Genomic DNA, 26,900 nt, shown 5'->3' on the forward strand with positions numbered 1-26,900 from the left:
CGTTCAAGTGCTAATTGTTTCTCGTAAGGGGTTTTTGAAATATTGGTAAGATCAGGTTAGAGATGAGATTTGAATTTTGTGTTCTTCAAATTTCTTTTTGCCATATATTTATTACTTTAGAGTATTTTAAATATTTATACTTGGTCTTAGTCAGAAAGCTAAAATAAGATATTTTTAAATGATATTGTCAGCTATTCAAAGCAGTTGAATGTGTGTGCTTCCTAAAAGTTAAATTAATTAACATAAATTTACACATACGTTGGAAAACAGAGTTCCTTTCAGCATACATGATCAAGGTCAGTTTGGATGAATGGGCTGAGAACTTGGTAGCTCTATACAGTCAAGAGCCTATGGAGAGGTGGAAGAACAGTCTGCCATCAGCTCCCCCACTTCCTGACAGTGCTTAGCCAGCAGGAGTGAGAACAAGCCATGGCCTTAGAAGGATAGCAGTCAGGCTGTTTCCTGTTCAATTACTAGGAAATAAAAGCTGTGGCATTAACTTGAAGCTATACAAGTAATAAATCCTCCCAGGGTCCTGGCCTGTTGATGAAAAGGTAGTTCTCAGCCCCTGGGAAGCTAAGGTAGGAAGATGGCACATTGGAGGCCAGCTGGGCTACACAGTGAATTCTAGGCCCAACTGGGCTATATAAGGAAGGAGATCCTATCTCCAAAAACAAAATAAATAAAGCAAGCTAATGTGTGAAGCTTGCATGTTCCAGAGGGAACACTAGTGAATGATAGTGAAGTCCTGGAGCACACAGCCTTTGGGGCAGTGCTGACCCTGTTTCTGTACTCAGAACAGGTGTCCTTTGATGCTGTCCTTCTCCTGAAGAACGAACCCTGAGTAGTGCTCACAAGCGCAGGAGAGATCTGTGGTGTTGTCATCCTTTCTGGTGCTAGGGAATGACTAAGCAGCCTAGTTTTGCATTTGTAAGTGAGCCAAGTTGTGGTACCAAATATAAGAACCTTGATTACCACGGCTCTGCTGTGTTCCGTGTCAGCTGCAGTCACAGCTCTTCCAGAAACAGACTCAGCCTCCGGAGAAAAGGGTTTCTATTGGAGCTTGTAGGCTTCTCAAAGATTAAAACCAAACACACGGGGAATGCAGTTAAAGGTCACGAGGCCTGCCAGGCACCAAATCACAAGATGGGTGTTGTGGGATGTCTTTCTGTACGCTGTGAATATATGTTGCTCCCATTGGTTAACAAATAAAGCTGCATTGGCCTATGGCAGGGCAGAATGGAGCCAGGCGGGAAAATCCAAGAGGGATATAGAGAGAAGAAAGGTGGGGTCAGGGGAGATGTCAACCCGCCACCCAAGGAGCAACAAGAGGTCCACAGTCCAGTAACTCCATGGCCACATGGCAACACATAGATTAATAGAAATGGATAATTTAAGGAAGAGGCCTGAGCCATAGGCCATACAGTTTGTAATTAATATAAGCCTCTGAGTGATTATTTTATAAGTGGCTTTGAGAGCTCGAGTGGGAGAGATTATTCCGGACTGTGGGGCTAGGCAGGACCGAGAAACTTGCCCCTACAGATGGGGGTAAGGACTGGGATTATAGCTCAGTGGTGGAGTGCTTATTTAGCATGAGTTCAATCCTCAATACTTCAAAACACAGAAACAGAGCCGGGCGGTGGCACATGCCTTTAATCCCAGCACTCGGGAGGCAGAGGCAGGCGCAGGCGGATCTTTGTGAGTTCGAGGCCAGCCTGGTCTACATAGTGAGTTCCAGGAAAGGCGCAAAGCTACACAGAGAAACTGTCTCGAAAAACCAGCCAACCAACCAACCAAACAAACAAAAACAAACAAACAAAACCCCACAAAAACAGAACAAAATAGAAACTTTAGTTATTTGAAGTGCAATATAATAGTTGTATGAAATATCAAAGCTGGAAAGTGGAAGCTGGACACATGGTCACATGCCTATCAACCCAGCACTTAGAAGGTAGAGGCAGGAGAATCAGAAGTTCAAGGCAATTTTTGGCCACATAGTGAGTTTAAGGCCAGCCTGAGCTACGTGAGACCCTAAAAGCCAAAGAAAAGAAAACATTTAAAACCAGAATGGTGAAACTGATCATTTAGTAAGACTGGGAATGGTATTGAGAGAGATCTGAAGAAGAATTTAACAGAACATACAGAATAGCTTACAGTTGAAGAGAAAAACCCTGATAAAAGCCCAGGGAAACCAGATGAGTCTGCCAACAGAGAGGTCTGCATGTGTGACTTTGAGTGCCGGTGACCAGGCCTGTGCCCAGTATCAGATCCCCATATCCTTCTTCCCAGACATACATGGGAAACGGAAAAAAATCAGAATGGATTATTTTATAAAGCAAGGCAGGCAATACAAAAACCTTGTGGTTTGCTACCTTCCAAACCATATAATTCAAATATGTAATTAAATTAGAAGATAATAATGAAAAGGTTAATTACAGTACATGTGAACTTGGAAATTTTAAGTATTTTTCTAAATTATAGTAAAAAAATCAAATACAAAATTAAAAATACTTTTTAACTACAGTAGCAATACTAAAATTCTAAAAAACCCTCCCAAAGTTGTTGAGTGAAGCTGACCCATAATGCTGAGAAGAAGAAAGGAGACGGATGTTCTGATCCTAGTTTAGTTAAACAAGACTGGTAAGTTAGTACGCTGGAAACACAGTGTTCTGTGCAATTTCAGATTTTACAACCCTTTGGTTAACTGGGAATTTGAAAATAAAATTCTGCAGTGTCTGGGACAGCAGCAACAGTGCAGTCAGAAACCAAAGGAGGCCTCCGAACAGTGGTGAGGGAAGAGAAAGAAAGGGCCGTGAACGAGGAGGGAGAGAGGCTGGAGCCAGTGGAGTTCCTAGGACAGAAGGTGAGGGAGAGCAGACTCCACCAGAACATGCAGACCTTGTTAAAAAATGCTGATACCTAGTTTCTTGAATACTAATTTACAAAAATAAAAACAGAATAACAACAAATCAAAAATCCAACTCGTTAGAAAGGAGTCAAACCAGCGTGAAGAACAGGGAGAGATTACTGAAGGTGTAAGCAAAAGTCTGCTGCTGACCTAACAGTGCCTTAAACTGGAAGTTAATCATCAACTGTGTCAACTGTCCAAAATGGTGGAGGCTGGCTGATACTTGGCTTGGAAGAGTAGGCACAGTAGTTCATGGTTATCTGAGAGTATGTTGTGTATATTTTGTTTTTAGTCTATTTCTCTTTTATTTTTCTCTTTGTGGAAAAAAATTAATGTGTATGGATGTTTTTGCCTGAATTTCTTATATGTCTATGCACCATATTCATGCTTGAAGAGGCCTGAGATCCCTCGAACTGGACTTGGAAGCCACTGGGTGGGGTGCTGGGAATCAAATCTTGGTGCTCGGGAAGAGCAGCAAGTGTCCCTAACTACAGAACCATATCTCTAGCCCATGAAAGTATTTTAAAATTTTTCTTTGATATGATTCTGCCATGTGTTTTTGTGTCTGTCTTTAGAAGATTACTCTGTAGAAAATAGGGTCTGTTTACAACTGGTACAGAAATGAAAATAAGTGGCTCACAGATGCACAGAAACCTCCTCAGCTGCACTGAGTAGTAGACCAGCAAACCGAAACCACAGGGAGGATGTGGCTTTAAACAGTGCCGAAGGACTCCTGGGAAGCTACTTGGAGGTGCACACAGTTGGCCTTGGCAGTCCATAGTGAAGCATTGAGCAAGGCCTCAGCATTGCAAAGCCTTGTTCTTGATGCAGCAGCTCCATTCTAGATGCTTTTTGCCCATACTTGGCAAGCACAGGGTTAGTCTTTGGACAACAGCTGTGCATGAATGTCCTTGCAAAATCTTCCAGAGAAGTGTACAAGAAACTAGTAAATGTAGTTAACTGAGTAGGGGAAGTGGGGATGGGAAGGGAGACTGTCTCTATATTTTGTTATTCTTCTGTACTGTGTATTTGTTATGCAACAAGTTGTATGATATGCTGTAGGTGGAGTGAGCTGTTACAGAGATCATGTCTGATACTAATTGAAGTTAAGGTGTAAGCCATTCATGCTTATGGGACAAAATTCAGTCTGAACTTGGCTCCTTAGAGAAAATTGTTTATTTTAACCAAAGGAGGTGACTTGGTGGCACTTGTGGGCATTCTTTATATTTCTAACTACAAATATTTAGATTCACGGTACTTAGTGTCTTCTTAGCTGAAAGCAGCACCATGGACCATTCTTTTGGATGTAAGGAGAAGAAAGAGTTGAGTGTTACTCATCTAAATATGTTTCCTTTGACTTGAATTGACAATGTGGAGACACATACTAGGACTGTAAACCTTCCTACTTGACCAGTGGTAGGAAGATGTTGTTAAAAGTAAACAACTCTGAAGTTTATGGGGTTTTAGCGAAGTGCAATTTTGATTTTGTTAAACACAGTAGTGATATATCATAAATTCACTCTGATGGTTTTCATCTGGCTGCAGATTTGTTTTAATAATATGTAATTTCTTTTTCAGAATCAGTATAATCTAGCACGGGCCCAACAATCCTATAATTCCATTGTACAGATACATGAGAAAAATGGTATGTTTAATTTAATAAGTACTTATTGCCATTCATGAAGTTGTACACAGCATGCTGGTGTTTGCCTTGTTCATCCCTGTGGTTTTGTCTTAATTTTTTATCAAATACTGTTAATTACATTGGGAAAAAAAACCCTTAACTGTATCCATAATCTTGCAACAAATCTTAACACTGCTTTCTGTGCTCTGAAGACTTGACCTAAATGCCATTCAGAACCAAGAATTTAGCTTAATGGATAAATCCCTTTGCTCAATTGAAATATATTTTGTAAGTAAAAGAAGTGTGCAAGCAACTTGTATAGGAGCTCTCATTGTAGTTGAGCTGCTAGCCTAGCAGGATCATGGCTATCTGCTTCTGAAACATCTTCAGATTAGTACTTGGGTAGACCTCCCTCCCTTCTTCCCTCAAGGTCGAACCTAGAATCCCACCAGGCCAAAACATTCTACTACTGAGATTCAGGTTTGCTGTTTGAGTCACCTGCTTTGTCTTTCTTTTTCTTTTCCTTTTCCTCCCCCCTGTTTTGTTTTGTTTTGTTTCACTTTTTAAGATAGGATCTCACTAAGCTGCCCAGGCTGGTTCTGAGATCACTCTGCAGAATCTTGCTTCAATCTCCCTAGTAGCTGGGATTACAGGCCTGCATCACTTAGCCTGGCTTGGAAGACCTATTTGCAAGTGCCATTTATGTGGCTTCTTAGCTCTGTGACTTTGAAAAAGTTCTATGATTCATTTAGAAAAGAAATACTTGTTTTGTGTGTATGTGTTTGCCACCACACACACCATGTGGGTTCTGAGAATCAAACTCAGATTGTCTGGCTTGGTGGCAAATACCTTCACCAGCTGAGCCATTTTACCAGCCTTTGTGGTCTCTTTGAGCCCCAGTTTCCTCATCTCTAAAGTTGGCAGTGTCTGTTAGTAAACACGAGGAAAAGAATAGTGCCTCTGCAGAGCACTTTGTAACCAGGTGCTCTGAACAAAGAAGTCGTTGTGGTAGCAGAGGGAAATGAAAGCCCTTTGTGTGGAGCAGAAGGAAGGAGTCTCCTTAGGGTAGGTAGGCATCTGTAGTCAATGGTCCTAACTTTCTAGAAACATGTTAGTTAGGACTCTGATCCCACCTCTGGGGAGACAGGGAAGGGACGATTCTGGGGCTCTCTGAATTATCGAGCTCCAGCTTGAGACCCTGTATCAAAAAAAGGGGAGAGCAATTGAGGAAGACACAGAATGTTGACCTCTGGCCTATGCACACTCAAGTGTAGGTGTACACACATATCTATGTTAGTTTGTATGTTTAGATTTGTATCTTGCACTCAATTTTAGTTTAATGACAATGCCAACTTGACACTTTGTCAGTGATTCCTTATAGAAATAATATTCAAAACCAAATCTTGAGGCTTCAAAGGAAGGTCTTAAAACATAAGGTTAAGTCCAGGCTTTCATAATATCACTTCTAGTTTATCAGATGAGAAGGTTCCAATGCTTGCTTTGTATCAGGCATGACTGAGCATCTAACTGCCTTTCTATGAGAGTTTAGACTTGTGTGGAGTATGAGCAACAGTCATGTTTGCTCCTCTTTTCTCTCTTAAGGCAAAACCTACAATTGGCATTCAAAGATGTTTATAGAAAATGCGTGTGTGTGTGTGTGTGTGTGTGTGTGCGTGCGCACGCGCGCGTGCGTAAGCAAGCCCTGCATTGATGAAAGAGCAGTGGATTCAGAATCAGAGATAGCAATTTTAAAATGTTTCCAAAAATTTTCTTCTTTTTATTTGTTTTAAATTGACAGATAAAATGGTGTGCTTATCACATGTAACTTGATGTCTGGACATACATTATGAGATTACTGACATACATTATGAGATGGACTGCCTTAAAAAGCTAGAATTTTAATATGATGACAGTACTAATGTGTGTGTTTTTAAATTCTAATTGCCAGGTTTCTTTTAAATACAAAATTGAAATGGAAGGTTAGCATGTGACTACTGTTATTCCACACTGTCATTATCAGCTAGGAATACCATTCATATAGAGATGCTGAAAACTCGTGTGGTTTATTCATAAGTAGTGACTTGATACTGTGAACATATCAGAATGCTGGATTAATAACTAAAAAGCAAGTTTAAATTTCTACAGTAGTTTTAAACATCAAAATTATGAGTAGAGACTGGACCTGATCTTAGGAGTACCTTTTCCTAGTTGCTTCAAGGATTGAAGTAGTTAATGTTTTTTCCATTTTGTTTCAGGCTGGTATACACCTCCAAAGGAAGATGGCTAACTATGCTGACATATGTCTGGACCAATGTTGCTTTAAAGAAAATCGTTCCAACGTGCAGACATAAGCTTTTGAGTGCCCGTATAACAGCAGTACCGAAGACATTAGCTAATAGATCATTTAGTGGATAATCTGTCAACTGACATCCAGATACAGCCTTTTCATTTTGCTCACTTTAGGTATCTTGGACTGAACAGTGGGGCCTTTACTGTATTTTTCCTGATAAGTACACACAATAGCCACTCCCTACCACCTCTTTCTTGAAAAGTGAAATCTTTTAAGCAAGCAGGGAAGTCAGCATCAGTTTACTGCAGCTGTGAATTTACAGTAACCTTCCTATATTGAGCCTATGGGGTATGAAGATTTGCAAAATCCTGTTCGTTTAGAGCCAATAAAAGTTTAACTGATGGTCAATACTGGTTTAGGAGTTTTAGGTCTTCTAAACCATAGTGTTTTCAGGTCTGAAATCTTTTTATTGCCAAAATTATGACAGGAAGCCTCTTCATTAAATTGTTAACTTTTTCATGGTTGTGTGAAGGTTTGAACTGTTTCTGGAAGTATGATCTTAGTTGTATTGTATCATATTAGGTAAAGCAAAGTGAGCCAGCCATTTGTGAGCAGTAATTTCCACTGGGATGGCGGAGTCCTGCTGGGCTGAACCCTGCCTCCTGTTGGTTCAACATTTCTTGGGAAGAGCCACAGTGTAGAGCCTGAAGTTCTAAAGTATGAGGTCATTTTACCTTCCTACTTATTAACGGGGTGTTGCAATTGTTGATAAACTAATAAACTTGTGAAGTGATTGGCACAAAGACAGACTCCTTGAGCAGAAGTATAAAAGACACCTAAATTGGAGACCCTGAGATTTTTTGCTGTAGTCATCCAGTGGCTTTTACATCAGAAGACCAGTAGGGATTCAGCATATGTTAATTCTTTTATAAAATGTGACACAAATCAATGTACTTCCCATTTTTTGCCTTATGCGAATCAGTCCTTTTTGGTTGGTAATAGTTTTTTTTTTTTAAATTCTGAATTTGATTTAAGTATAAACTCTAGCTATTAAGCACTTTTAAAAAGAAACCCAGAAGCACATTTTCCTGCACAAACCAGTACAAAGTTTGTTTCCTTTTGTTTTTGTTTTTGCTTTTCGAGATAGGGTTTCTCTGTGTAACAGCTTTGGCTGTCCTGGAACTTGCTTTGTAGACCAGTCTGGCCTCGAACTCACAGAGGAGTGCTGGGGTCAAAGGCATCCACCACTACTGCCCAGCTCAAAAGGTGTTTCTTATACACTTGATTTGTGATTCTTTTTTTTTTTTAAACTTTGTAAACCACATTCAGGAAACTTGGCACTTGTGCATTTTGTGTGTGTTTTTAATTTCTCCTGATTTCTGTTCTGTTGGTTAAGAGGACAGGTGAAGATACCTGGTATTCTTGCTCCCTTGGTTACCTTTAAATGATTGCCAGTGCTCAGATAACAAGTGGCAAGGCAGAATTCTTCAAAGCATTATAAAGTTCCTTAAGCCTAAGGCAGAATCTTGAATACATTGTTGAATTCTTTCATATCCTCATGGCTAGCAGATTGACAGCTGCACATTTGGCATGCTTTGTTTTTTGGATTTTATTTTTCATTGCAGATTTATTTGGCAATGTACAGTAAATTTTGTAAACTTGCATCAAGTTTATGAATAAAGAACCATTTAAAAATTGCTTTGTCACCTTTCCCTCATAAGAAATGTTATGATTCAGGTATCTTTAGGCTCTGTTGAAGTTCTAGTGTAGGGTATTTAAGAGAAATGGGGTGTGGGGAGGTTTCAGGGGCGGAGATGGAGATTGATTTAATGAGAGGCAGGAAACCTAGAGAATTGGTATGTACACACGTAGTGCACTCAAGTTTTTCTTTAGTCATTCCCTTTCGTTCTTTAAATTCACATACATGTGGGTTTGGGCTTTTTGTTTGTTGTTGTGGGTTTTTGTTTTTGTTTTTGACTATCCCACTCTACAGCCCAGGCTGGCTGGCTGGGAACTTGTGGCTCAAGTGCTATTTGAATTAATATCCCTAATTTTCTCAAGATATTACTAGCACTTTTATACTCATGGCCCTTATACACACCACTATCAGTGTATCTTATAAGAATCCCCGAGGGAGGAAAGCTCTAGGCTCAGTATGTTTGGATAATACCCTTTGTCTCTTCTTGATTGAAATCTCCCATGCTAGTTTCATGTTTGGTTTAAATGCTATGTCTGGATGTTGTCCACCCTACTTCATTCAGAAACAGTGGCCCTCTCTGAAGGTCCCCTTAAGTGTGAAAATCTTTAGAAGTCCTCCCCTTAAACACATGGCCCTCTGTTTTTCCTAGTCCTTATCATATGTCGCTGCCTCCTCTCTGCCAATCGATCCATAGAGTAGTTTGGGGCCAGTAGTCCTGAAAGTAGGACTTCTAGGAGACCCTGAGACCTGCTGGGGTTTTTATTAACAGAAAGCATTTGAGTTGTCACACATTCCCTGTGTACAGTGGAGTTTTTGGAGACTGTATGGCATTTATGTGTTTGCTATTAAGTACCTATAAGGTTTTCAGAGTAAAGTGGCAGTTTGTTATTGAGGGATGGGGAGTTTTTAAGAGTTTTTCCTCCATTAAAAAAAATACCAAGTTGTTAATGTGTTTTGGTTATCCTATGTTAAAATATTTTGGGGTTGGGGAGTCCAGATTGTTTTTAGTTTGTGAACCTCCTGCCTCCAGCTTACTAGATTGCAGACATGAACCACCATGCCCAATCCAAAATGTTCTAATAGGTAAATATAACAGCGTAAAGGGTCATGAGGCCAAAACAAGAAGCACCAGGCCAGACCAAGTAGCTGGAGACCAAAGCCCCCTCAATCAGGAAACAAATGTATTCAGTTGAAATGAAGCTGCGCTTACTGTTGCTTTCGTTTGTGGTTCAGAATAGGTACGTGAAAAACCGGAGAGTTTAAGATTGTTGGGCCTCCTTCCCTGTGATTCAGTAGCCCTGGGATGAAGATCTAGTACGCGTCAAACCATAATACTTCCTATGTGAAAATAGGTCTGGTTTGGCGTGTGCTTCTAGCAGCAATTACAGTTAGTGGCCAAAGAATGGAGAGTGCTATTTAAAATGCTAACTCGTTTAAAACTTAAGGGCTAACGTGTTAACCAGATTCACCTAATAAATCGAATGCTTGCAGCCGGCCCAATGGCCAGGTTGCACCGTTCCTTTCCGGGCGGAACTTTGCGGGCGTTACAACTCGGCGCACCGCTGCTGCTGTAAGTCCAGTGCCGGAAGCTGCCCGCCGGAAGTGGCGCTTGCGCTTGCGCAGTGGGCTCGGGTGGGCGGTGGTGTGCCGGCTGCTCGGGTTCTTCCGAGCTTCCGTAGGGGTTCTGGCCGGTAGGCGAGGAATGGAGTTGGTGGGCGGCGGCGGCTCCTCCTCTACTGACCCGCGAAGTACCTACGTGCTGAGTAACCTCGCGGAGGTGGTGGAGCGTGTGTTCACCTTCCTGCCTGCCAAGGCGCTGCTGCGGGTGGCCGGGTGAGGGCGAATGGGGCAGGGGACTTTCGCCCCGGTGGGCGGCGGGTTTGCCCAGACCGGGACCCCTGCACCGGTCTCCTGGCGTTCGGCCGCTGCAGCGCTGCTGACGGCGGGAACGACCCGCCCGGCGGCAACCTTTTGTGCTTTTGCGTCCCCAGAGTGTGCCGCCTATGGAGGGAGTGTGTACGCAGAGTGCTGCGGACCCACCGCGGCGTGACCTGGATCACGGGCGTGGCGGAGGCCGGCAACCTGGAAGGACATTGCTTGGTCCGCGTGGTAGCAGAGGCGCTTGAGGCAAGTATGGGTGTGTGCCGCGGACAGTCATTTGCAGGGCTGGTGGGCCGTCTTTGAAAACTTTTTTTTTTTTTTAAATCACGATTGTGATACATGCTTTTGCTTTTGTTAATTTGGGGGCCTTTGCTCGTGGTCTGGAAAGACTTTGTAATAGTGTCAGGTTTTGTAAGGCCGTGCTGCGGTTTATTCATTATTAGATATTGAGCAATTGAAGTTTACAGGTGTTCACTGTTTAAAACGCTCTGCAGACCCTTCCTTCACTTGTCTCTGTTTTGCAAAGAAGGCATTTTTGCCCAGGGTCACACACTAGAAGAACTAAATCTTCTACCTAAATACTTAAGCCACAGTCCTTTCTCATTTGTATCCCTGGATCCAGGAAAGTATGGGGAGGTAAAGACAGATTATAGAGCTGATAGTGAAGCTCCGGTATCCCAGTGAGTGGCAGAGACCCTTGAGAAGAAATGGCCAATTTGATGGTCTGTTACTTTTTATCCCTTAGTATGTATAATATGCAAACATGAAAGTTCTCTTCAACCACAGTGCAGCCTCCAGCTTGGGAAATTATCATAGATGCATGTGTTGATTAGAGGTTTTTTGTTTTTTCAACTTAACACAAGCTGGAAATGGGGAACCTCAAGTGAGTGTCTTCATCAGATTGGCCTGTAGACGGGTCTGTAGGGCGTTTTCTTGATTAATGTTTGGTGTGAGAAGGTCCAGCCCAGTGTGGGCTGTACCACCCCTGGGCAGGTGGTCCTGGGGTGTATGAGCAAAACACTGAGCAAGCCTTGTGCTTCAGTTTTGCCTCCAGGTTCCTGCCTTGGTTTCCTTTAGTTGACTGTCACCAGGGATATGTAAGCCAAATAGGAAACTAAACTAAGATAGTTCATTACCTAGAAAGACCTCTGGGGTTGGGGATTTAGCTCAGTGGTAGAGCGCTTGCCTAGCAAGCGCAAGGCCCTGGGTTCGATCCTCAGCTCAAAAAAAAAAAAAAAAAGACCTCTGAAGCTAGCCTGAAGGGACTCTCACTAGTCAAATTTGAAATAATTTTAGCACCAAAATAAAAGCTGATAGGAACAAATACATCCTTCAGTAAGAGACTTCAAACATACTACTGTCTAGTTTTTTGCCTCCCATTCAGATTTTGCCCCAGTACTGTTCTTGATAGCAAAAGTATTCAATTCCCAGTGACTTTCACTAAAAAAAGCACGTTTCTTTGATTTGTTTAGTTTACCAGCCTCAACACTTCAATTCAGGGTCAGTTAATTTGTAGAACATTCACAAATTGAGTGTGACTGAGGCTTATTAGATTTTGTATCTTTGTCAGGAATGATGGGAAAGCAAGGGTATGTTCTTCTCCCAGCATCTTTCCATGTGGCCTCTGGTTTTCCTATTTGCATATGCTGTTGTCTCTTATTCAAAGACATATCTGTTACTGTATCTGTTTTGTGCTCACACTGTCTTTGGTTTGGTGAGTGAGCTCCCAATCCAGCTTCACTCTCTTTTAGAGATGGTCTTTTTTTGGTACTAGATGTTTTTAGCTTTTTTTTTTTGCCTGCTTCATTCAAGAAATGAGTGGTTTCTCTAATAGTCTTGGTTTCTTTTAGTAGGAAATGGTATTTAGCATCTAAGATCTGTACTGTGTAAATACTCACTGGTTTAGGGTTTGCTGCTTCTAGCTCAGATAGCCCATGTGTATGTGTATGTATGTATATGTGTATGTATGTGTGTGTATGTGTATATGTATAAGTGTATGTATATGTGTATGTATGTGTGTGTATGTGTATATGTATAAATATATATGTAGATGCAGATGCAGATGCAGTTCTTCCGTGTTGTCAGGGTATTAGTTGCCCCGTGTTGAAGTCCCTCGTAAAGTGGCATAGTATTTGTGTTAACCTGTATAACCCACCCTCACATTTAAATTCAGATCTCTAGATTATTAATACCTGCTTTCTCTAAGTAGGCTATATTAGTAAATAATGACAAGGGAAAAGTTTGTACATACTCAGTACAGATGCCTCCCCCATTTTTTGTTTTTTTTAAATAGCCACATTTGAATCCTTGAATGAAGAGAGAGATGCAGAGAGAGCTGACCATATGTGTATCTGGAACTATATTTCTGTCAGTACATGGAAACTCATGAGTTCCCTTATGTGCATCCAACCCAAATAAGATTTTGTCTCACTTCTTCTTTGCTCATATTTATATCTCCCTTTTTGATGGTGGGAAACCTGGCTCTTCAAAAAAAAAAAAAAAAAAAACCCAAACCAAAACCAGATTTTATTTGTGTGTATGTGTGTGTGTGTGTGTGTGTGTCTGTTTGTCTGTCTGTATATGTGCACATGTGTGCAGGTGCCCATGGAGGACAAAAGAATGCATCGTATCCTTTGGAGCTGGAGTTAACAGTTGATTGTGAGTTGTATGAATCTGCTCTGAAAGAACAGCAGTCGCTCTGATCTGTCCAGCATCTCCAGCTCTGGCTCTCATCTTTAATGTGCCTGTCCTGAGTATGTGTCTTCGGTTCCATGCTGTCTTGTGGAGGCTTTCTTCTTTGCTCTTTGGACTCTTATACCCAGAAAGCTGGCTAGCATCTCCCAGGCCTGTTGGAGTATTGTTTCTCTCTGATACGTTGATCAAAACCCTACAGTTGCTGTTTTTAAAAATCTGTTATTTGGGAAAATTCAAAATACTAGCAAAGCATTTTCTACAGCAGTGTTCTTTGGAACCTCATGTACAGCAAGGGAGCTTAAAACAACCTGCTGATTCATAAAAGAAGTGATTAAATCATAAATCACAAGGTACATTCAGTTATGAGAAAAGCTTCATTAAGGGGCTGGCGAGATGGCTTCATAGTTAAAAGAGTCTGCTGCTTTTCCAGAGGACCCAAGTTCAGTTCCTAGCACCCACATTAGTGGGTCAAAACTGCCTGTAGCTACAACTGATTTCTGAGGGCACCTGCACATGCATGGCACACACTTAGACATATACACAAGAAATAAAAATTGTAAAATGTTGGAAACATTAGATTATTTAGTAATCTAGATTAATATAAAGAAGCTAGAATGTTAGTAAAAGTTCCTGTGGGGAATAGGATTGTGTGTGTTTGTTTTTGTTTTTTGTTTTTTAATGCCCTTTTAAACTTCCTGTGTTTGCAACTTTTTACCACAGTGGGCATTATTCTTCTATGGCTGTGAGTTTTATACTTTGTAGTGGTTGTTATCTACAGAGAGTCTTAAATGATAACCCTTATTTTGGCTCAAGGTAGCAATTTGGCTTTGACCTCTCTGAGCCTTAGGTTCCATCTCTATAAATTGAAAAGTGAGAACAATAATTCTCTTGTATTCTTACAGGGTTCTTGTAAGGATTAAATGGCAGAAAGGTAATGCATATAATATGTTATGGTATCCGACTATAAATTTTCAATGGATGTTAAGAACTCTCATAATGTCACTATTAAAGTTCATATAGTAGTAACCTTAAACAGATAAACTCATGGTGAGACAGAAGCATGGTGTCTAAGTCATATATGCTGCTTTCTCTGTGTTTTCCAAATCATCTTGTGGATGGAGTATTTTAATAGATATAAGGGAAGTTGATTAACTTCCTCTTAGAAATACTTTGAACTTTTATATGACGGCTTGCCCTTTGTAACTTCTTTGAATAGTGTAGTGCCAGGTGCCTCATACTGCAGTGAGTGTTTCATTTGGAGGCTTGTCATGGTCAGTTTCTAGTGAGAATTAGGAGGGGAAATGGAGTTGTGTGAGTGCCAGAAAGAAAGAATCTTGGACTCCAAGACGAGGCTTGTATATTTGTTTAAACACAGGATGCTTAAAGGCTGACTACTTGGTGGAAGTTACCCTGCTGGCTATGGCTGAGGCAGGCCCAGGCCCTGACTCCTTCACTCAGCAGAATTGCAGACTGAAAATAACCCACTGACGAGAAGTGGGTCTAGTCGTTCAGCAGCGTTGGCGGTGCTGGCAGGTCTGCCTAGCCATAGCTGAAAGGCAAGCAGTCTGAGTGTTGCCATTGTTTTGTCAAAAAAGATTTCCCAAAATATGTAAAAATTGGGTGGAATTTTAAATTGTGGCAACTAGTTACTTTAAAAAATGTCAGGTGAAACCAAGAATTTGTATCCATAGGTCATGGGTCTTACCCTATGGTCTTAGCCCACACCACAGTATTCAGTGTCTTTCATGAGTTTATCTAGAACCTACTCTGAAACATCTAGACCTCCCCCAGATTGCAAGGCAGTGAAGTTGTGCTCCATGGTCTTTATTCCATTCTGATAGAATACTTGAGAGAAAGCTCTCCTTCCGTTTAGTTAGCTGTTTTGACACTTGTCTGAAGAAGCCTGCTCAGTGGAAACAGAACACAAACAAGAATGGCGGGGCTGTAAGGATGTCACATGGACATCCCAAGTACAGAGGATGTGGCTTCTAGGAGCAGACATTGGGAGGTTTGCTCTAGGGACCTTAACGGAAACAAGTTGAAGGTGCTCGGTAGCAAGGGAATCTGTTCAAGTGTGGGCAGGTCTGGGCATAGTAAGCTGGGAGCTGGCAGCGAAAGCCAGAGGGGTGCAGCCTGTGCTCCACCCCTCCCCCGTTGGGAGCCTCCTTATTGCTGTGCCTGTTCAGTAAAGTGAGAGGCAGCTTTAGCTGGTACACCAAATGTCTGTTCTAAAAGAGTAAATGGACTTCTGAGTTTGACATGAAAAAAAACCTACCACTCCGTAAGTAAGCTGACAGGAGTAGCAGTGACCCATGAGAAGGAAGAGGACTCAGGATGGAGGGAGGCAGCAGCCCTGGTGCACTGGGACATACTTGGGGAGCACAGAAACATTCAGACACTCTTTTTCTTTGCAGAATGTTCGCATCCTACCACGGACAGTTCTCTATATGGCAGATTCTGAAACTTTCATTAGCCTGGAAGAGTGTCGTGGCCGTAAAAGAGGTATATATAGAGAGAAAAGGGTTGCATTTTTTTTGTTTGTTTTTTGTTTTTCGAGACAGGGTTTCTCTGTGTAGCTTTGCACCTTTCCTGGATCTCGCTCTGTAGACCAGACTGGCCTCGAACTCACAGAGATCCGCCTGGCTCTGCCTCCCAAGTGCTGAGATTAAAGGTGTGTGCCACCACCGCCCGGCCAAGGGTTGCATTTTTGTTGTTGTTTTGTTTTTGACATTGTCCCAGTCCTGAGAGCAAGCCTTCTGAGACTTTTGGGCCCCGCTCCTAGTACATAAGCCTGTTTCCGGCTCAAGCCGAGGAACCTTGTGTGTGCAGATTGATGTCTCACCTCCTGTTCAACTGGAACATAGTTTTCAGAAAGATGTTCTTGTTTTGGAATACTTTAATCTTCCAGGTGTATGTCTTTTTATTAAAACGAGAGCCTGGCTTTGGTTATCCAAGCCTGTTCATGTATAATGCAGTGCTTCGAGGTTCCAAAACTGTTTACAGACACTATGCGTTCTTGGCTTGCTAAGGGGAAATAGAGACCGAGAATACAAGATGGGGCCCTTTGGTCCAGACTTTGCTCTGGACATTGTCTGACTTGACTCTGACTGACTGGAGTCAAGTAGTAGTTGTGCTGTGACATGAGCTGAATAGAAAGATCCAGTAAATAGCAGAGTTTTCCTGCCTGGCCCACAGTCAGTACAAATCTCTCTCACCCGCCAGTCCCACAGCCACTCAGACCCAACCAAATAAACACAGAGACTTATATTGCTTACAAACTGTATGGCTGTGGCAGGCTTCTTGCTAACTGTTCTTACAGCTTAAATTAATCCATTTCTATAAATCTATACCTTGCCACATGGCTCGTGGCTTATCAGGATCTTCACATGCGGCTTGTCATCATGGCGGCTGGCAGTGTCTCTCCCTCAGCCTTCCACTTCCCAGAATTCTTCTCCTGTCCCGCCTATACTTCCTGCCTAGCCAATGGCCAATCAGTGATTTATTTACTGACCAATCAGCAACACATTTGACATACAGACCATCCCATAGCATGCTGAGGCAGATCTGATGCCTTTGGGTAAAAGTAGTATATGAACAAAGGGCAAAGGCAGAGGGTAGGTTTAGAATTTGAATCAATGGACACGAGAATGGGGAAATCGCTTATTTTAACCAAAATGTGCAGTGCCTTCCCCCACCCCCACCCCTTTTTCCTTCTTTCTTTTCTTTGTTTCTTCCTTCTTTTTCTTTGAGACAAGGTCACGTGTAGCTCAGGCTGGCCTTAAAAGTGACTGTACAGTCGAGGATGACCTTGAACATCTTGCTTCTACCTTCAAGTGCTAGGATTGCAGCAGGCACCACTTTGGGGTTTATGCGGCACTGTGGCTGATGACGAACCCAGGGCTTCTTGTATTGGCTAGTACTCCACCAATTGAGCTATGCCCCAGCCTCATAACCTGTTTGATTGTTAAATATTGCTTTTTGTGTTTTGTTTTTTAACATTGTCAGATTTGACAGTGAGAGATGGGTATTTGATAATTGTGCTGCTGTGTTGTTACAGCGAGGAAAAGAACTACAATGGAGACAGCATTTGCCCTGGAGAAGCTGTTCCCCAAGCGGTGTCAGATCCTTGGGATTGTGACCCCAGGAATTGTAGGTGAGAGAATTAACAGTTCCTTTTTTGTTTAGTGTGATGTGGGGTCCTATAGATTGTGACCCCGGGAATTGTAGGTGAGAGAAATTAACAGTTCCTTTTTTGTTTAGTGTGATGTGGGGTCCTATAGATTGGTGAATAATTAATTTATAGCTGAAAAGCACATTTACATTTCTGGTCATCTAAAAACAATAGCATTAATCATCCTTGTCGTGGTGTTAATTGTACTTAATGTCTGTCGGGTTGTTGAGGTTCATGGTTCAGATCTCACAGCTGCTCAAGAGCAACATGTAATCCCTGACTTCCCTTAGCCGTTCACGGGGAGGGAAGGATCTCGTTCTCCCCACCCCCGATTAGGAAAGACCCGCAGCCATTCCAGTCTGGTCGGTTCACCCACTCTTGCTCCTTGCAGGTAGCTTCCTATCGCAAAGCTGATATAGCTCCTTACGTAACTGGACTCAGGCAGTAGCAGTGTCTGTGGCTTTCTTCGCACTTCTGGGTTGGCTTCAATAGCTGGTGGCCCTCATGTCATTACTGATTGCTGTTGGAGGCTACGTAGAATCAGAGCACTCATTCCTCATGTCTCTTGTCTTGTCTTTTCGTTATATCCACTGTGGCTTTCCTCGAACGCAGCCATGTCTCTCTTTTTAAGTTTTCTGCTATAGGAGTAGGGGTGGGCAAGGAAAGGCCAGTGTTGCTTGGCAGTCCTGCCTTCCCCAGCGAGTGGGTAGCAGTAGCAGCTTCCCTTTAGTGGCTGCCCTGTTCTGAAGCAGCTTTGACTTGGTGCTACTTTATGTCCTTTATGTTTGGGGCTAAAATACCATTCCCTCTGCTCCAGTCAGGGTGTGGCCTCCAGTGTTTGCTGGGTCCTCTTCATGCTGGTTGTGGACATTTAGATAAGAGTGGCCCCCATAGGTTCATATACTTTTGAGTGCTTCTCTCCAGGGAGTGGAACTGTTTGAAAGGATTACAAGGATGAGGAGGTGTGGCCTTGTGGGAAGTTTGTCATTGGGGATGGGCTTTAAGATTTCAAAAGCCCATGCCAGGCCCAGTCTCCTTCTCTGCCTGTAGGTCAGGATGTAGCTCTCAGCTACTTCTCCAGTACCACTCTTGCCTGCCTCCATGCATGAACCGTGATGATCATGGACTAAGGCTCTGAAACAAACAAGCCCCAAGTTAGATGCTTCCTTTTGTAAGAGTCGCCTTGGTCATGGGATCTCTTCACAGCAATAGAACAGTGACTGAGACACTGGTCTTACTGCTCTCTGGTCTTCACGGCTAGTCCTTTGAGCCTAGCTGTTTCTTTATTCTTTCCTGACAGGCCCTGCCAAAACCCCTGTTCTGACTTCTGTGGTGCTAGGTTAGTTTTGCCTGGTCAGTGTTGTATAAATGGTTGTCCTCTTTGTGTTTTGACTCTTTTGCTCAATATAAATATTTTTAACATGTTTTTGAGATTCATTTATTACATTTATCAGTAATTCCTTTAAAACTTGAGTAAGTGTGTTCGTGCATATGCTTGCGTGCACATGGGGTACTCAGAGGATTGTCAGGTATCTTCTTCAGTTGTTCTTTTGAGACAGGGTCACTGAACTTGAGGCTTACTGTTTAACTAGACTGGCTGGCCAGTGAACTTCAGGGATTTGCCTTTCTCTGCTTCTCCCATTGCCTGACCTTAGTGCTTGTATAAGGGTCAGGTACGGGGAGAAGACTCTGCTCTTTATGCCTGTACAGCAGACATTTTACCGGCTGAGCCAGGCTCCTAGCCCTCTATTTAGTGTTTGAGTCATTCTATGATATAAATGGGACAAGATTTATTTTCCCATTCTTGTTTTGATAGACTGTGGTTTTTCTGGTCCTAGGTATTGTGAATGAGGCTGTTCTGTGGTTTTTCTGGTCCTAGGTATTGTGAATGAGGCTGTGACTTTTTGTATAAGTTTTAAGTTTCTCTGAAACTTAAGAAGTGGACTTTCTGGGTCTTAGCACTGATGTCTATTTAACTAAAAAAGAAGTGGCTAGTTTTCCAAATTTCTACCATTCTGTACTTAGCAATGTATGAGGGCTGTGGTTGTTGAACATCCTTGCTCCTGGGTCGCCGCTTATGAATATTAGCCAGGCTAGTGTGTAAAGGTGCTGCTTTGAGTGTTTTCTTTGAAGCTCTCTAGTGACTAGTGCTGAGTACCTTTTGTGCGCTTACTGGGTACTTGTGTGTTGGCTTGTGACATGACTGGCTCCCTCTGCTGGGGTTTTAATTTGGACTGGCCTGCATCTGCTCACACATTTAAACACTTCAGGTTTCCCTCTTGGCTTTGTAGGGTTGCTTGTTTTGCTCTTTGAACAAAATGCTTGCCAAATGCAGCCGTGGGGAGGAGCTTCCTGAGTTGGCAGTTGAAGGGTACATGGTGTGGGGGAGTCATGTGGCAGAGGCTTGAGGAAGCTGGTCACACTGTGTCCTTCCTGAAGGAGCAGAGAGTGACTGCTGCTGCTTGGCTGAAGGACTCCAGACTCTGGAATGGTCTGCCTGAGGTCACAACCTGGTCTGCATCCCTCAAAGTGCCCGCGTCCTGTCAAGTAACCAGCGAGACACCATCACAGACCTGGTCATAAACTTGAATCTTCCTTTTCATGTTTTAAATTCACACTTATCATGTGGAGTTTGTCTTCTGAGTTTTTCTCTGAATACCACCCCCCACCCCTCTGGGTTTCTAGAAACTTAAAAAGATTGATGTGTATGGCATTTTGCCTGCACATGTGCCTGGTGCTCCTGGAGGCCAGAAGAGGGCATCAGACGCCCTGGAACTGGAGTTAGACAATTGTGGCCAGTCATGTGGGTAACCGGAAGTGAAGAACAGCAGTTCCCTTCATCTCGACTCAGTGACTGCAGGCAGTTTGGACACTTGATTTTTCTGTTTATAAAAGCGGTTCTTTCTGAAGATATTTGAAAGTACGGTGTAGGGATCACCACCCTAAAATTGCCAGGGACTTTGTTTACTCTAGGATCACTGTTTGGTAAGAGCCTAACCTGCAGTTGGGAGGGTGCAGTGGGTTGATTAAGGCTCTGACTAACTGCAGTTTCTATTGGACGGCCTCCTGAAATGTCCTTTTCTCTCTAGTGACTCCAATGGGATCAGGTAGCAATCGACCTCAGGAAATAGAAATTGGAGAATCTGGTTTTGCTTTATTATTCCCTCAAATTGAAGGAATAAAAATTCAGCCCTTTCATTTTATTAAGGACCCCAAGAATTTAACACTCGAACGACATCAGCTTGCTGAAGTGGGTAAGTTGTTATTTACTGTTTTATTTACTTACTTGTTCTTTTGAGATAGGATCTCACTATGTAGTTCTGGCTGGCTTTGATCTCAGAGACCTTGTCTCCTGAGTGCTGGGGGATTAAAGGTGCATGCCATACACCTGACATTGTTATTTATTATTAATTGCTCATTTTGTTGATTAACTTGTTCTATTTTAATTCTGGCCAGCTAGCGGCTGCTAGGCTGCTGTTGATAAGGCTGGTGATTGGTAGAATTGGTTGCAAATTGTTTTCTTTGTCACGAAGTCCTAGCTGACCTGAGATGAACATTTTTTATAAGTATTCTGTTGGTAAGCTTGTGTATGTACATGTGTGTGTCTGCTGCCCATGGAGAGCAGAAGAGGACATCAGATGCCCTGGAACTGGAATTATAGACAGTTGGGAGGTAAGGTACATGCATGCATGCATTTAATTATAGTTGAATTTTGAAGGGATTCTTGATCTTCAGTAGGCTCTTACCAATAATTTTGCCTTGTTTTTGTTATTTAAAGCAGAAAAACTTAAGTTTTTAAAAATATTCCGAGTAACAAGTTTTTAGAAGAAAAAGTTGGCGTTTAGGAGAGAAGGCATGAACTTGGCAAAGTGTTAGGAAATAAACAGTCAAGATTGCTCCAGAGTTTGAGAAAGCAAGTGTGGTTGAATTTGAAGTAGGTCTAGTGTCAGGCTTTGATGGGAAAACTTGTTATAGTAGGCAGCTAGCTACTCCAGCAAAGCAGTTGTGAAGACTTTTCACCATCTACATCTGCAGAGTAGATGATTGGGCTTAAACTATCATTGTGCTCATCAAAGTTACTTAGCGATAACTCTGCATCTGTGTGTAGATGAGCTAGCCTGAAGACACACATCCATATGCATCAGCACTCAGATGTGTCACTTAGGAATTTCCTCTGATCACTTCCATGCTGCTAATATGCAAGTCAACAGTTGAGTTCTTATACCTCTGCAGGTTAGTTACACTTTACAGACAAGGAAATAGGTTTGGGAAAGTTAGACTTGTCCCAGCGTAAAGACTAGCAATGGAAAAATGCTGTAACAGCAAAGGGAAGTTTGGGTTGATGGCTCAGAGGACGGAATATACACACTGAGAACTGCTTTACACTGTCCCGCGAGTGTAAACGGGAAGTAAGAGTGGCTGGTGGAAGGGCTAGGACAGAGCAGTAGTGTGGGCAGCTAAAGCTGGGAGCTCTGCACATGGCCTCCTCAGTGGAGAAGAGGGCTGGACAGGTGCAGGCACTCTGTCCCCTTCCGGGTGGCTTCCAGACTTCACTGAGAGTACTTTTCCTTTTTCTCTGTGCACGGATATTGCAGGTGCATTTGTGTGGAGACCAGAGGTTGACGTCAGGGGCGCATGTCCTGCAGTGTCTCTTAACACTGACTTCTTGAATAGCCATGCCATTGTCCCAAGCTAGTCACTCCTGGAAGTGACACTCTTGTTTCTAAACTAGACTTGACTGTTGCGCCTCAGCTTCTTCCTACTCAGAATGTGTCCTACTAAAGAAAAGGGTCTTCTCATGTGCCGGACTCATCTGTAAGAGGGAGGGCCCTTCAGAACTGTCAGTGTGCTTCACTACACGGAGACTTAGAACTTTAGACTCTGCCCCGGCCAGTTCTAGTTGTCAATAATTGATTATCTTGGCAGTGATATTAGGGGGGAGCCACTGCTCTGTGCTGTGACCTGAAGGTAAAGTTTCCTAGAGTTCAGCACAGAAAAGAATTCTAGGATGAGCTGCTGTGAAGCAGAGTTGGAGTTTATTAAAAGGAAATTTTTTAATATAAATTTTAGCATGGGGCTTGAGAGACATTGGGGAAAGTGGATGTGGGCTGCTCTGAAAAAAAGTCGCATGTCATGGTCTTTACACGTCATTAAAGGATTGCTAAGAAGTTGAACTGGAATCACAGAATGGTTCCTGGGCTGCAGGACAGGCTTACATTTGCTAAGACAGCTCGAGGTCACTAGCATGGAGTTAGGTGTTAGTGTGCTGGGATCCTTGACTCATCACGGGCGGAGCCTGAGCACTGTGGTGTGCCGTGCTGCCTTCCCTTCCAGTCTGCTTCAGTCTTGCCTCCTATCACGATGGAAGGCATGTGGCTGAAGTAAATGAAACATTGGTGTAGTTAGGGGCTGCATTTTCTTCTGTCCCAGAAGCCACCTCTTTGTAATACTGGCCGGTTTCAAAATAATGCTGTGAGAACAAGCTCCCAGAGACTCGGGTGGAAGCTTGGAGCTCTGGGATGAGGTGCTGCTGGCTCCCTGAAGTCCTGCTGCCTGCGCGCGGTGGAGCTGCTTTTAGACCACATTAGAAACTCCGGGGCACTGGCATGCATGGAATTGGGATGTGGAGCCACCTGACATGGTCCACTAGGGCCGCTCTTCGGTCTGTAACCGCGTCCTTGCTTGGGTGAGGCGTTGACTGGATCACATTCAAATAGCCGTTTAGCTTTTATTACTGGAAACCAAGAGCTTCAGCGCTACACGGCGTACACTGGTGTCTGTCAGCAGGGGTAACTAACAGCTCATCGGGTTTAAGGCTGCTTATCTCTCGCCTCTCCGCAGGTCTTCTGGATAACCCTGAGCTTCGCGTGGTCCTTGTCTTTGGCTATAACTGCTGTAAGGTGGGAGCCGGCAATTACCTGCAGCGCGTAGTCAGCACTTTCAGCAACATGAATATCATCTTGGCTGGAGGCCAGGTGGACAACCTGTCTTCACTGACTTGTGAGAAGTAAGCCTGTGCACTTTGCTTTTCTCCCCTGGGTAAATGGAAATTTCAGGTTCTCATTACTTGGTTTTTAAAAACAAATTTGAGGAATCAGTGTGGCATTGTATGTCTTTTAATTCCAGTAGCCTGAGGAGGCAGGGCCAGCCTGGTCTACATTGATGACTTCCAGGCTAGCCAAGGCTACAAAGTGATACCCTGTCTCGAAAAGGAATTGCTAATGTACCAAATCATTTCATTTTGCTGTTGCCAAGAGGTCACCGAACACAATTCTGCGTGCAAAGAGCTAAACTTGTTTTTATTGTCCTTTAAGAGCATCAGAGTTGGGCTCCTTCGGCATTGCCTGTTGGTGTATTTTACAGCTCTGGTCCTCCTTGTGGTGGTGCTCCTGCAAACAAAGAAATCATTAAGGCACAGGGCTTTGATTTCACTATCGAGTTGATTGCTAATTGTGGGATAAAGGTTTCAGAGAAATAAGGAAGACTAGGTTTTGAAAGGAGAAGGGGAACTGAGGTGAGGGTGAAGCAGCTTGTTTTAAACAGTTTTCAGTGGCCCTTGTGTGGAAGTCATTGTGAAGGAGCTGAGGATAGACCGATGCTGGGGTCCGGCCTGTGCTAAGGTGGACATGGGCTACTGCAAGGGAGCAGAACTCCTGCTGTTGGAAGCTTGTAGTGGGACCTTGCAAGCTCATCTTTCTAAACAGGTACTTGAAGATTGAATACTGTGTCTGAAGCAAACTTCAGCCTCTCAAAGATTATCTCTGTGGCTCACAAATTCTCTCTTGATTAGACTGTAGCCATTTAAATTTTCCCGGAGGAGGTACATGGGTCAAGTGTTCGTGACAAAACTTGTCAGGCTCTAACACTCAAGGTGGGATGGCATCTCCCTCCTCTCTGGGGAAGAGCAGCCTGTGGGTATCTTACTGGTATCCTTTGGCCTTCAGTTTGGGGAAGTATATACTAGATTTATTTTGTGTGTATGTTTATGCACCACTGGGGCTTGGTGCCTGACTATCTTAGTTTCTTGCTAACCCAGAGACTCTTGTGCATTCTATAGATTCAGTTGTTGATAAATGTAATCGAGACTTAAGATGTATGTTTCTTCCCAATGAGTGTTCATTATGTGCCTCATAACTTTTACTGGTATGCATGTTCTTTTGTAAGGACAAAATGTTTTGATTAAAAAAAGTCTTAACAGGGCTGATGAGGCACTTGACACCAGGGCTGACAACATGAGTTCAATCCCCAGGACCCACAAGGTGGAAAGAGAAAGGACTCCTTTGCCCACTGTGTACATGCTCACCCAGCCTTATGCATAAAACCAATGTCATAGAAAGAGGGTTTTAAAAATGTAATTAGGTGAGAGATGTGTCTGCACATGAGTTGCAGGTGCCCTCAGGAACCAGAGGTATTAGATTCCCTGGAGCTGGAGTCACAGGTGGTTATGAACCACCTGATGTGGGTGCTGAGAATCAAGCTGGGATCTCTGTATGAGCAGACCACGATCTTAACTTCTGAGTCATCTCTCCAGCCCCACCCCTTCCTCCAGTTGTGAAGTTTTAAAATTCAAACTCAGGCTCAAAGCAATAAGCAAGATAGGAAGCATTGCAATCATAGTTCTTTAAAGGCTAGTCAACAAAAAGCTAAAACCTGCAGAGTCGAAAATTATTCTCCATGATTTATATATAATATTGTGTTTGGTTTCTTAAGAAACAGTCCTGAAACTCACTTGGTAGACCAGGTTGGCCTCAAACTCAACAGATAGCCACCTGCCTCCCTGAGTGCTGGGATTACATGTGCCACCACACCTGGCCTGCCCATGATGATATAGTTTTTAATACATAATTTAACAGTGGTTGGGGGGGGAGATGCCTTTATGTAGGTGTCATGGGATGGGGACATCAGTTAGTGTCAGTGCTTGCTAGCACCACCACTACAAAGCTGGTGGGAATTTCTGTGTCGGCATATATAAACCTACCAGGTTCATTTAGAAGGGGCAGAGAGCTAATTGCTGGGTAATACTAACCCAGGATGAGCTTTGTGTTTGTGGCTGGAAAAGGCAGCTGTCCACCTCTTTTTGATCTGCCTGTTTTTAGTAACAATTTAGTTTAATTCTTGTTTGAGGATACATCCCAGACTAAAGTGTAAGCTGTCAAAGGCAGCAGCTCTCTCCTCCCTAATTTATCACGAGGTGTTGATGGTTTTGTGTTTGTTTCCAGGAACCCTCTGGATATTGATGCCACAGGTGTGGTTGGACTGTCATTTAGTGGGCACCGAATCCAGAGTGCCACAGTTCTCCTCAATGAGGATGTGAATGATGTCAAGACTGCTGAGGCGGCCATGCAGCGCCTCAAAGCAGCCAACATCCCCGAACAGAACACCATTGGCTTCATGTTCGCGTGTGTTGGTCGGGGTGTCCAGTACTACAGAGCCAAGCGGAATGTTGAGTCTGATGCATTTAGAAAGTTTTTTCCTAGTGTCCCCTTATTCGGCTTCTTTGGAAATGGGGAGATTGGATGTGACCGGATAGTCACTGGGAACTTTATTCTGAGGAGGTGTAACGAGGTGAAGGAAGAGGACTTGTTCCATAGCTACACAACCATCATGGCGCTCATTCACCTGGGGGCCTCTAAATGAGAGGCGCTCACAGGATGTAACTTCGGGGCATTGCCTTTTTCAGAAAAATGGAGACTTGGGATAGGAGTATTTTAAACAGAACTAGCTCCTTTTGTTTCGTAGCTTCGAGTGATGCTCTGAGATCACCATGGGCTGAGTTTTACTATGTGGATGAAGGACAGCTCTGTACACACAGACCAAGAAGTGAGGCTGGGGTCAGGCGCAAGCAAAGCCGCTGTGACTGAGCTCCTGGGAGGTGCAGGAGCCCTCCAGGAGACGGAGGGTGAAGAGCTGTAGTGGTCGGTGAACTAACAGCAGAATCATGACTTTAATTTCCTTAATAAAGGAGAAAATTAAAGATACGGTTGAGTCTCTCTGCTTCTCAGAAGCTGGAACAAGTATTACTGTCTTTTTAACTTTCCTGATAAAGAACTAACTACCCTTGTCTTCATACTGTATGAAGTTACTCTCATAGGTAAGTTAGCATTTTCCTCTTCACAGTAAGGAGAGTGCAAGGGAACAATCTTTTTCACATAGTTCTGAAAACGATATCACCATATTTTGGTTTTCTACCAATAAAATATACTTGAAAACCCACTCAACTAGTGTATGTCTATTGCTTTTGATGGGAGAATGAAGAATGTTAACCCCTTCTTCCTCAGTGAGAACCTGGAGCTGAGGGAGAGGTGTGAGAGAATGCCAGTTTGCCCTGAGCATCGAAGCTCACAGAGCGTGCTGTGATGGAAACTGATTTTCAGTTACTGACATGCCTGAATTTCTCAGTACCACTGTGTTGTGTGTTCTTAATAGTGGCATGACCTTTGTTTGCTCCTTACTGCTTGGAATATGGGCAGGTCATGAGTCATCTTGGACACTGCAGAGAAGTCAGCACTCCATTGTGGAAAGGACCACAGGAATCCTGGGTGTCCACACTTCTGTTGTACCCTCATGGACCTATGCTGCCTGTTTCTAGACTGTACCATAGGGCAGAAGTTAATGTGGATTTGCACCAGGTCT

General features: G+C 43.1%; 2 protein-coding genes across 4 annotated transcripts in view; both read left to right on the forward strand.

The window, feature by feature from the left end:
- The window catches only part of Ube2q2 (ubiquitin conjugating enzyme E2 Q2), a 57,721-nt gene extending 50,380 nt beyond the window's left edge, over positions 1 to 7,341 (forward strand). For 2 of the 3 annotated variants that reach the window (XM_059267916.1, XM_059267915.1), the window contains 2 exons: positions 4,487 to 4,553; positions 6,788 to 7,341. In XM_059267916.1, coding sequence (XP_059123899.1) covers positions 4,487 to 4,553; positions 6,788 to 6,819 — 99 coding nt within the window. In that variant the 3' untranslated portion in view covers positions 6,820 to 7,341. Of the gene's footprint in view, positions 1 to 4,486; positions 4,554 to 6,787 lie in introns of those variants that run through there. The other variant, XR_009380244.1, reaches the window with a different exon arrangement.
- Positions 7,342 to 10,144: 2,803 nt separating this feature from the next.
- Positions 10,145 to 26,480, forward strand: Fbxo22 (F-box protein 22). The gene is made up of 7 exons (XM_059267918.1): positions 10,145 to 10,354; positions 10,513 to 10,648; positions 15,511 to 15,598; positions 17,154 to 17,249; positions 20,357 to 20,521; positions 23,109 to 23,274; positions 25,487 to 26,480. The coding sequence occupies exons 1-7, from the start codon at positions 10,224 to 10,226 to the stop codon at positions 25,902 to 25,904; spliced, it is 1,200 nt and encodes a 399-aa protein (XP_059123901.1). The 5' UTR covers positions 10,145 to 10,223; the 3' UTR covers positions 25,905 to 26,480.
- The last annotated feature ends 420 nt before the right edge of the window (positions 26,481 to 26,900 follow it).

This window comes from Peromyscus eremicus, chromosome 7, assembly GCF_949786415.1.
Source record: "Peromyscus eremicus chromosome 7, PerEre_H2_v1, whole genome shotgun sequence".
Lineage (NCBI taxonomy): Eukaryota > Metazoa > Chordata > Mammalia > Rodentia > Cricetidae > Peromyscus > Peromyscus eremicus.

Coding starts and splice junctions, on each gene's coding strand:
- Fbxo22 (XM_059267918.1), top strand. CDS start 10,224: ATGGAGTTGGTGGGCGGCGGCGGCTCCTCCTCTACTGACCCGCGAAGT. Junction 10,649..15,510: donor TGGTAGCAGAGGCGCTTGAG/GCAAGTATGGGT, acceptor TTTTCTTTGCAG/AATGTTCGCATCCTACCACG. Junction 15,599..17,153: donor GTGTCGTGGCCGTAAAAGAG/GTATATATAGAG, acceptor GTGTTGTTACAG/CGAGGAAAAGAACTACAATG.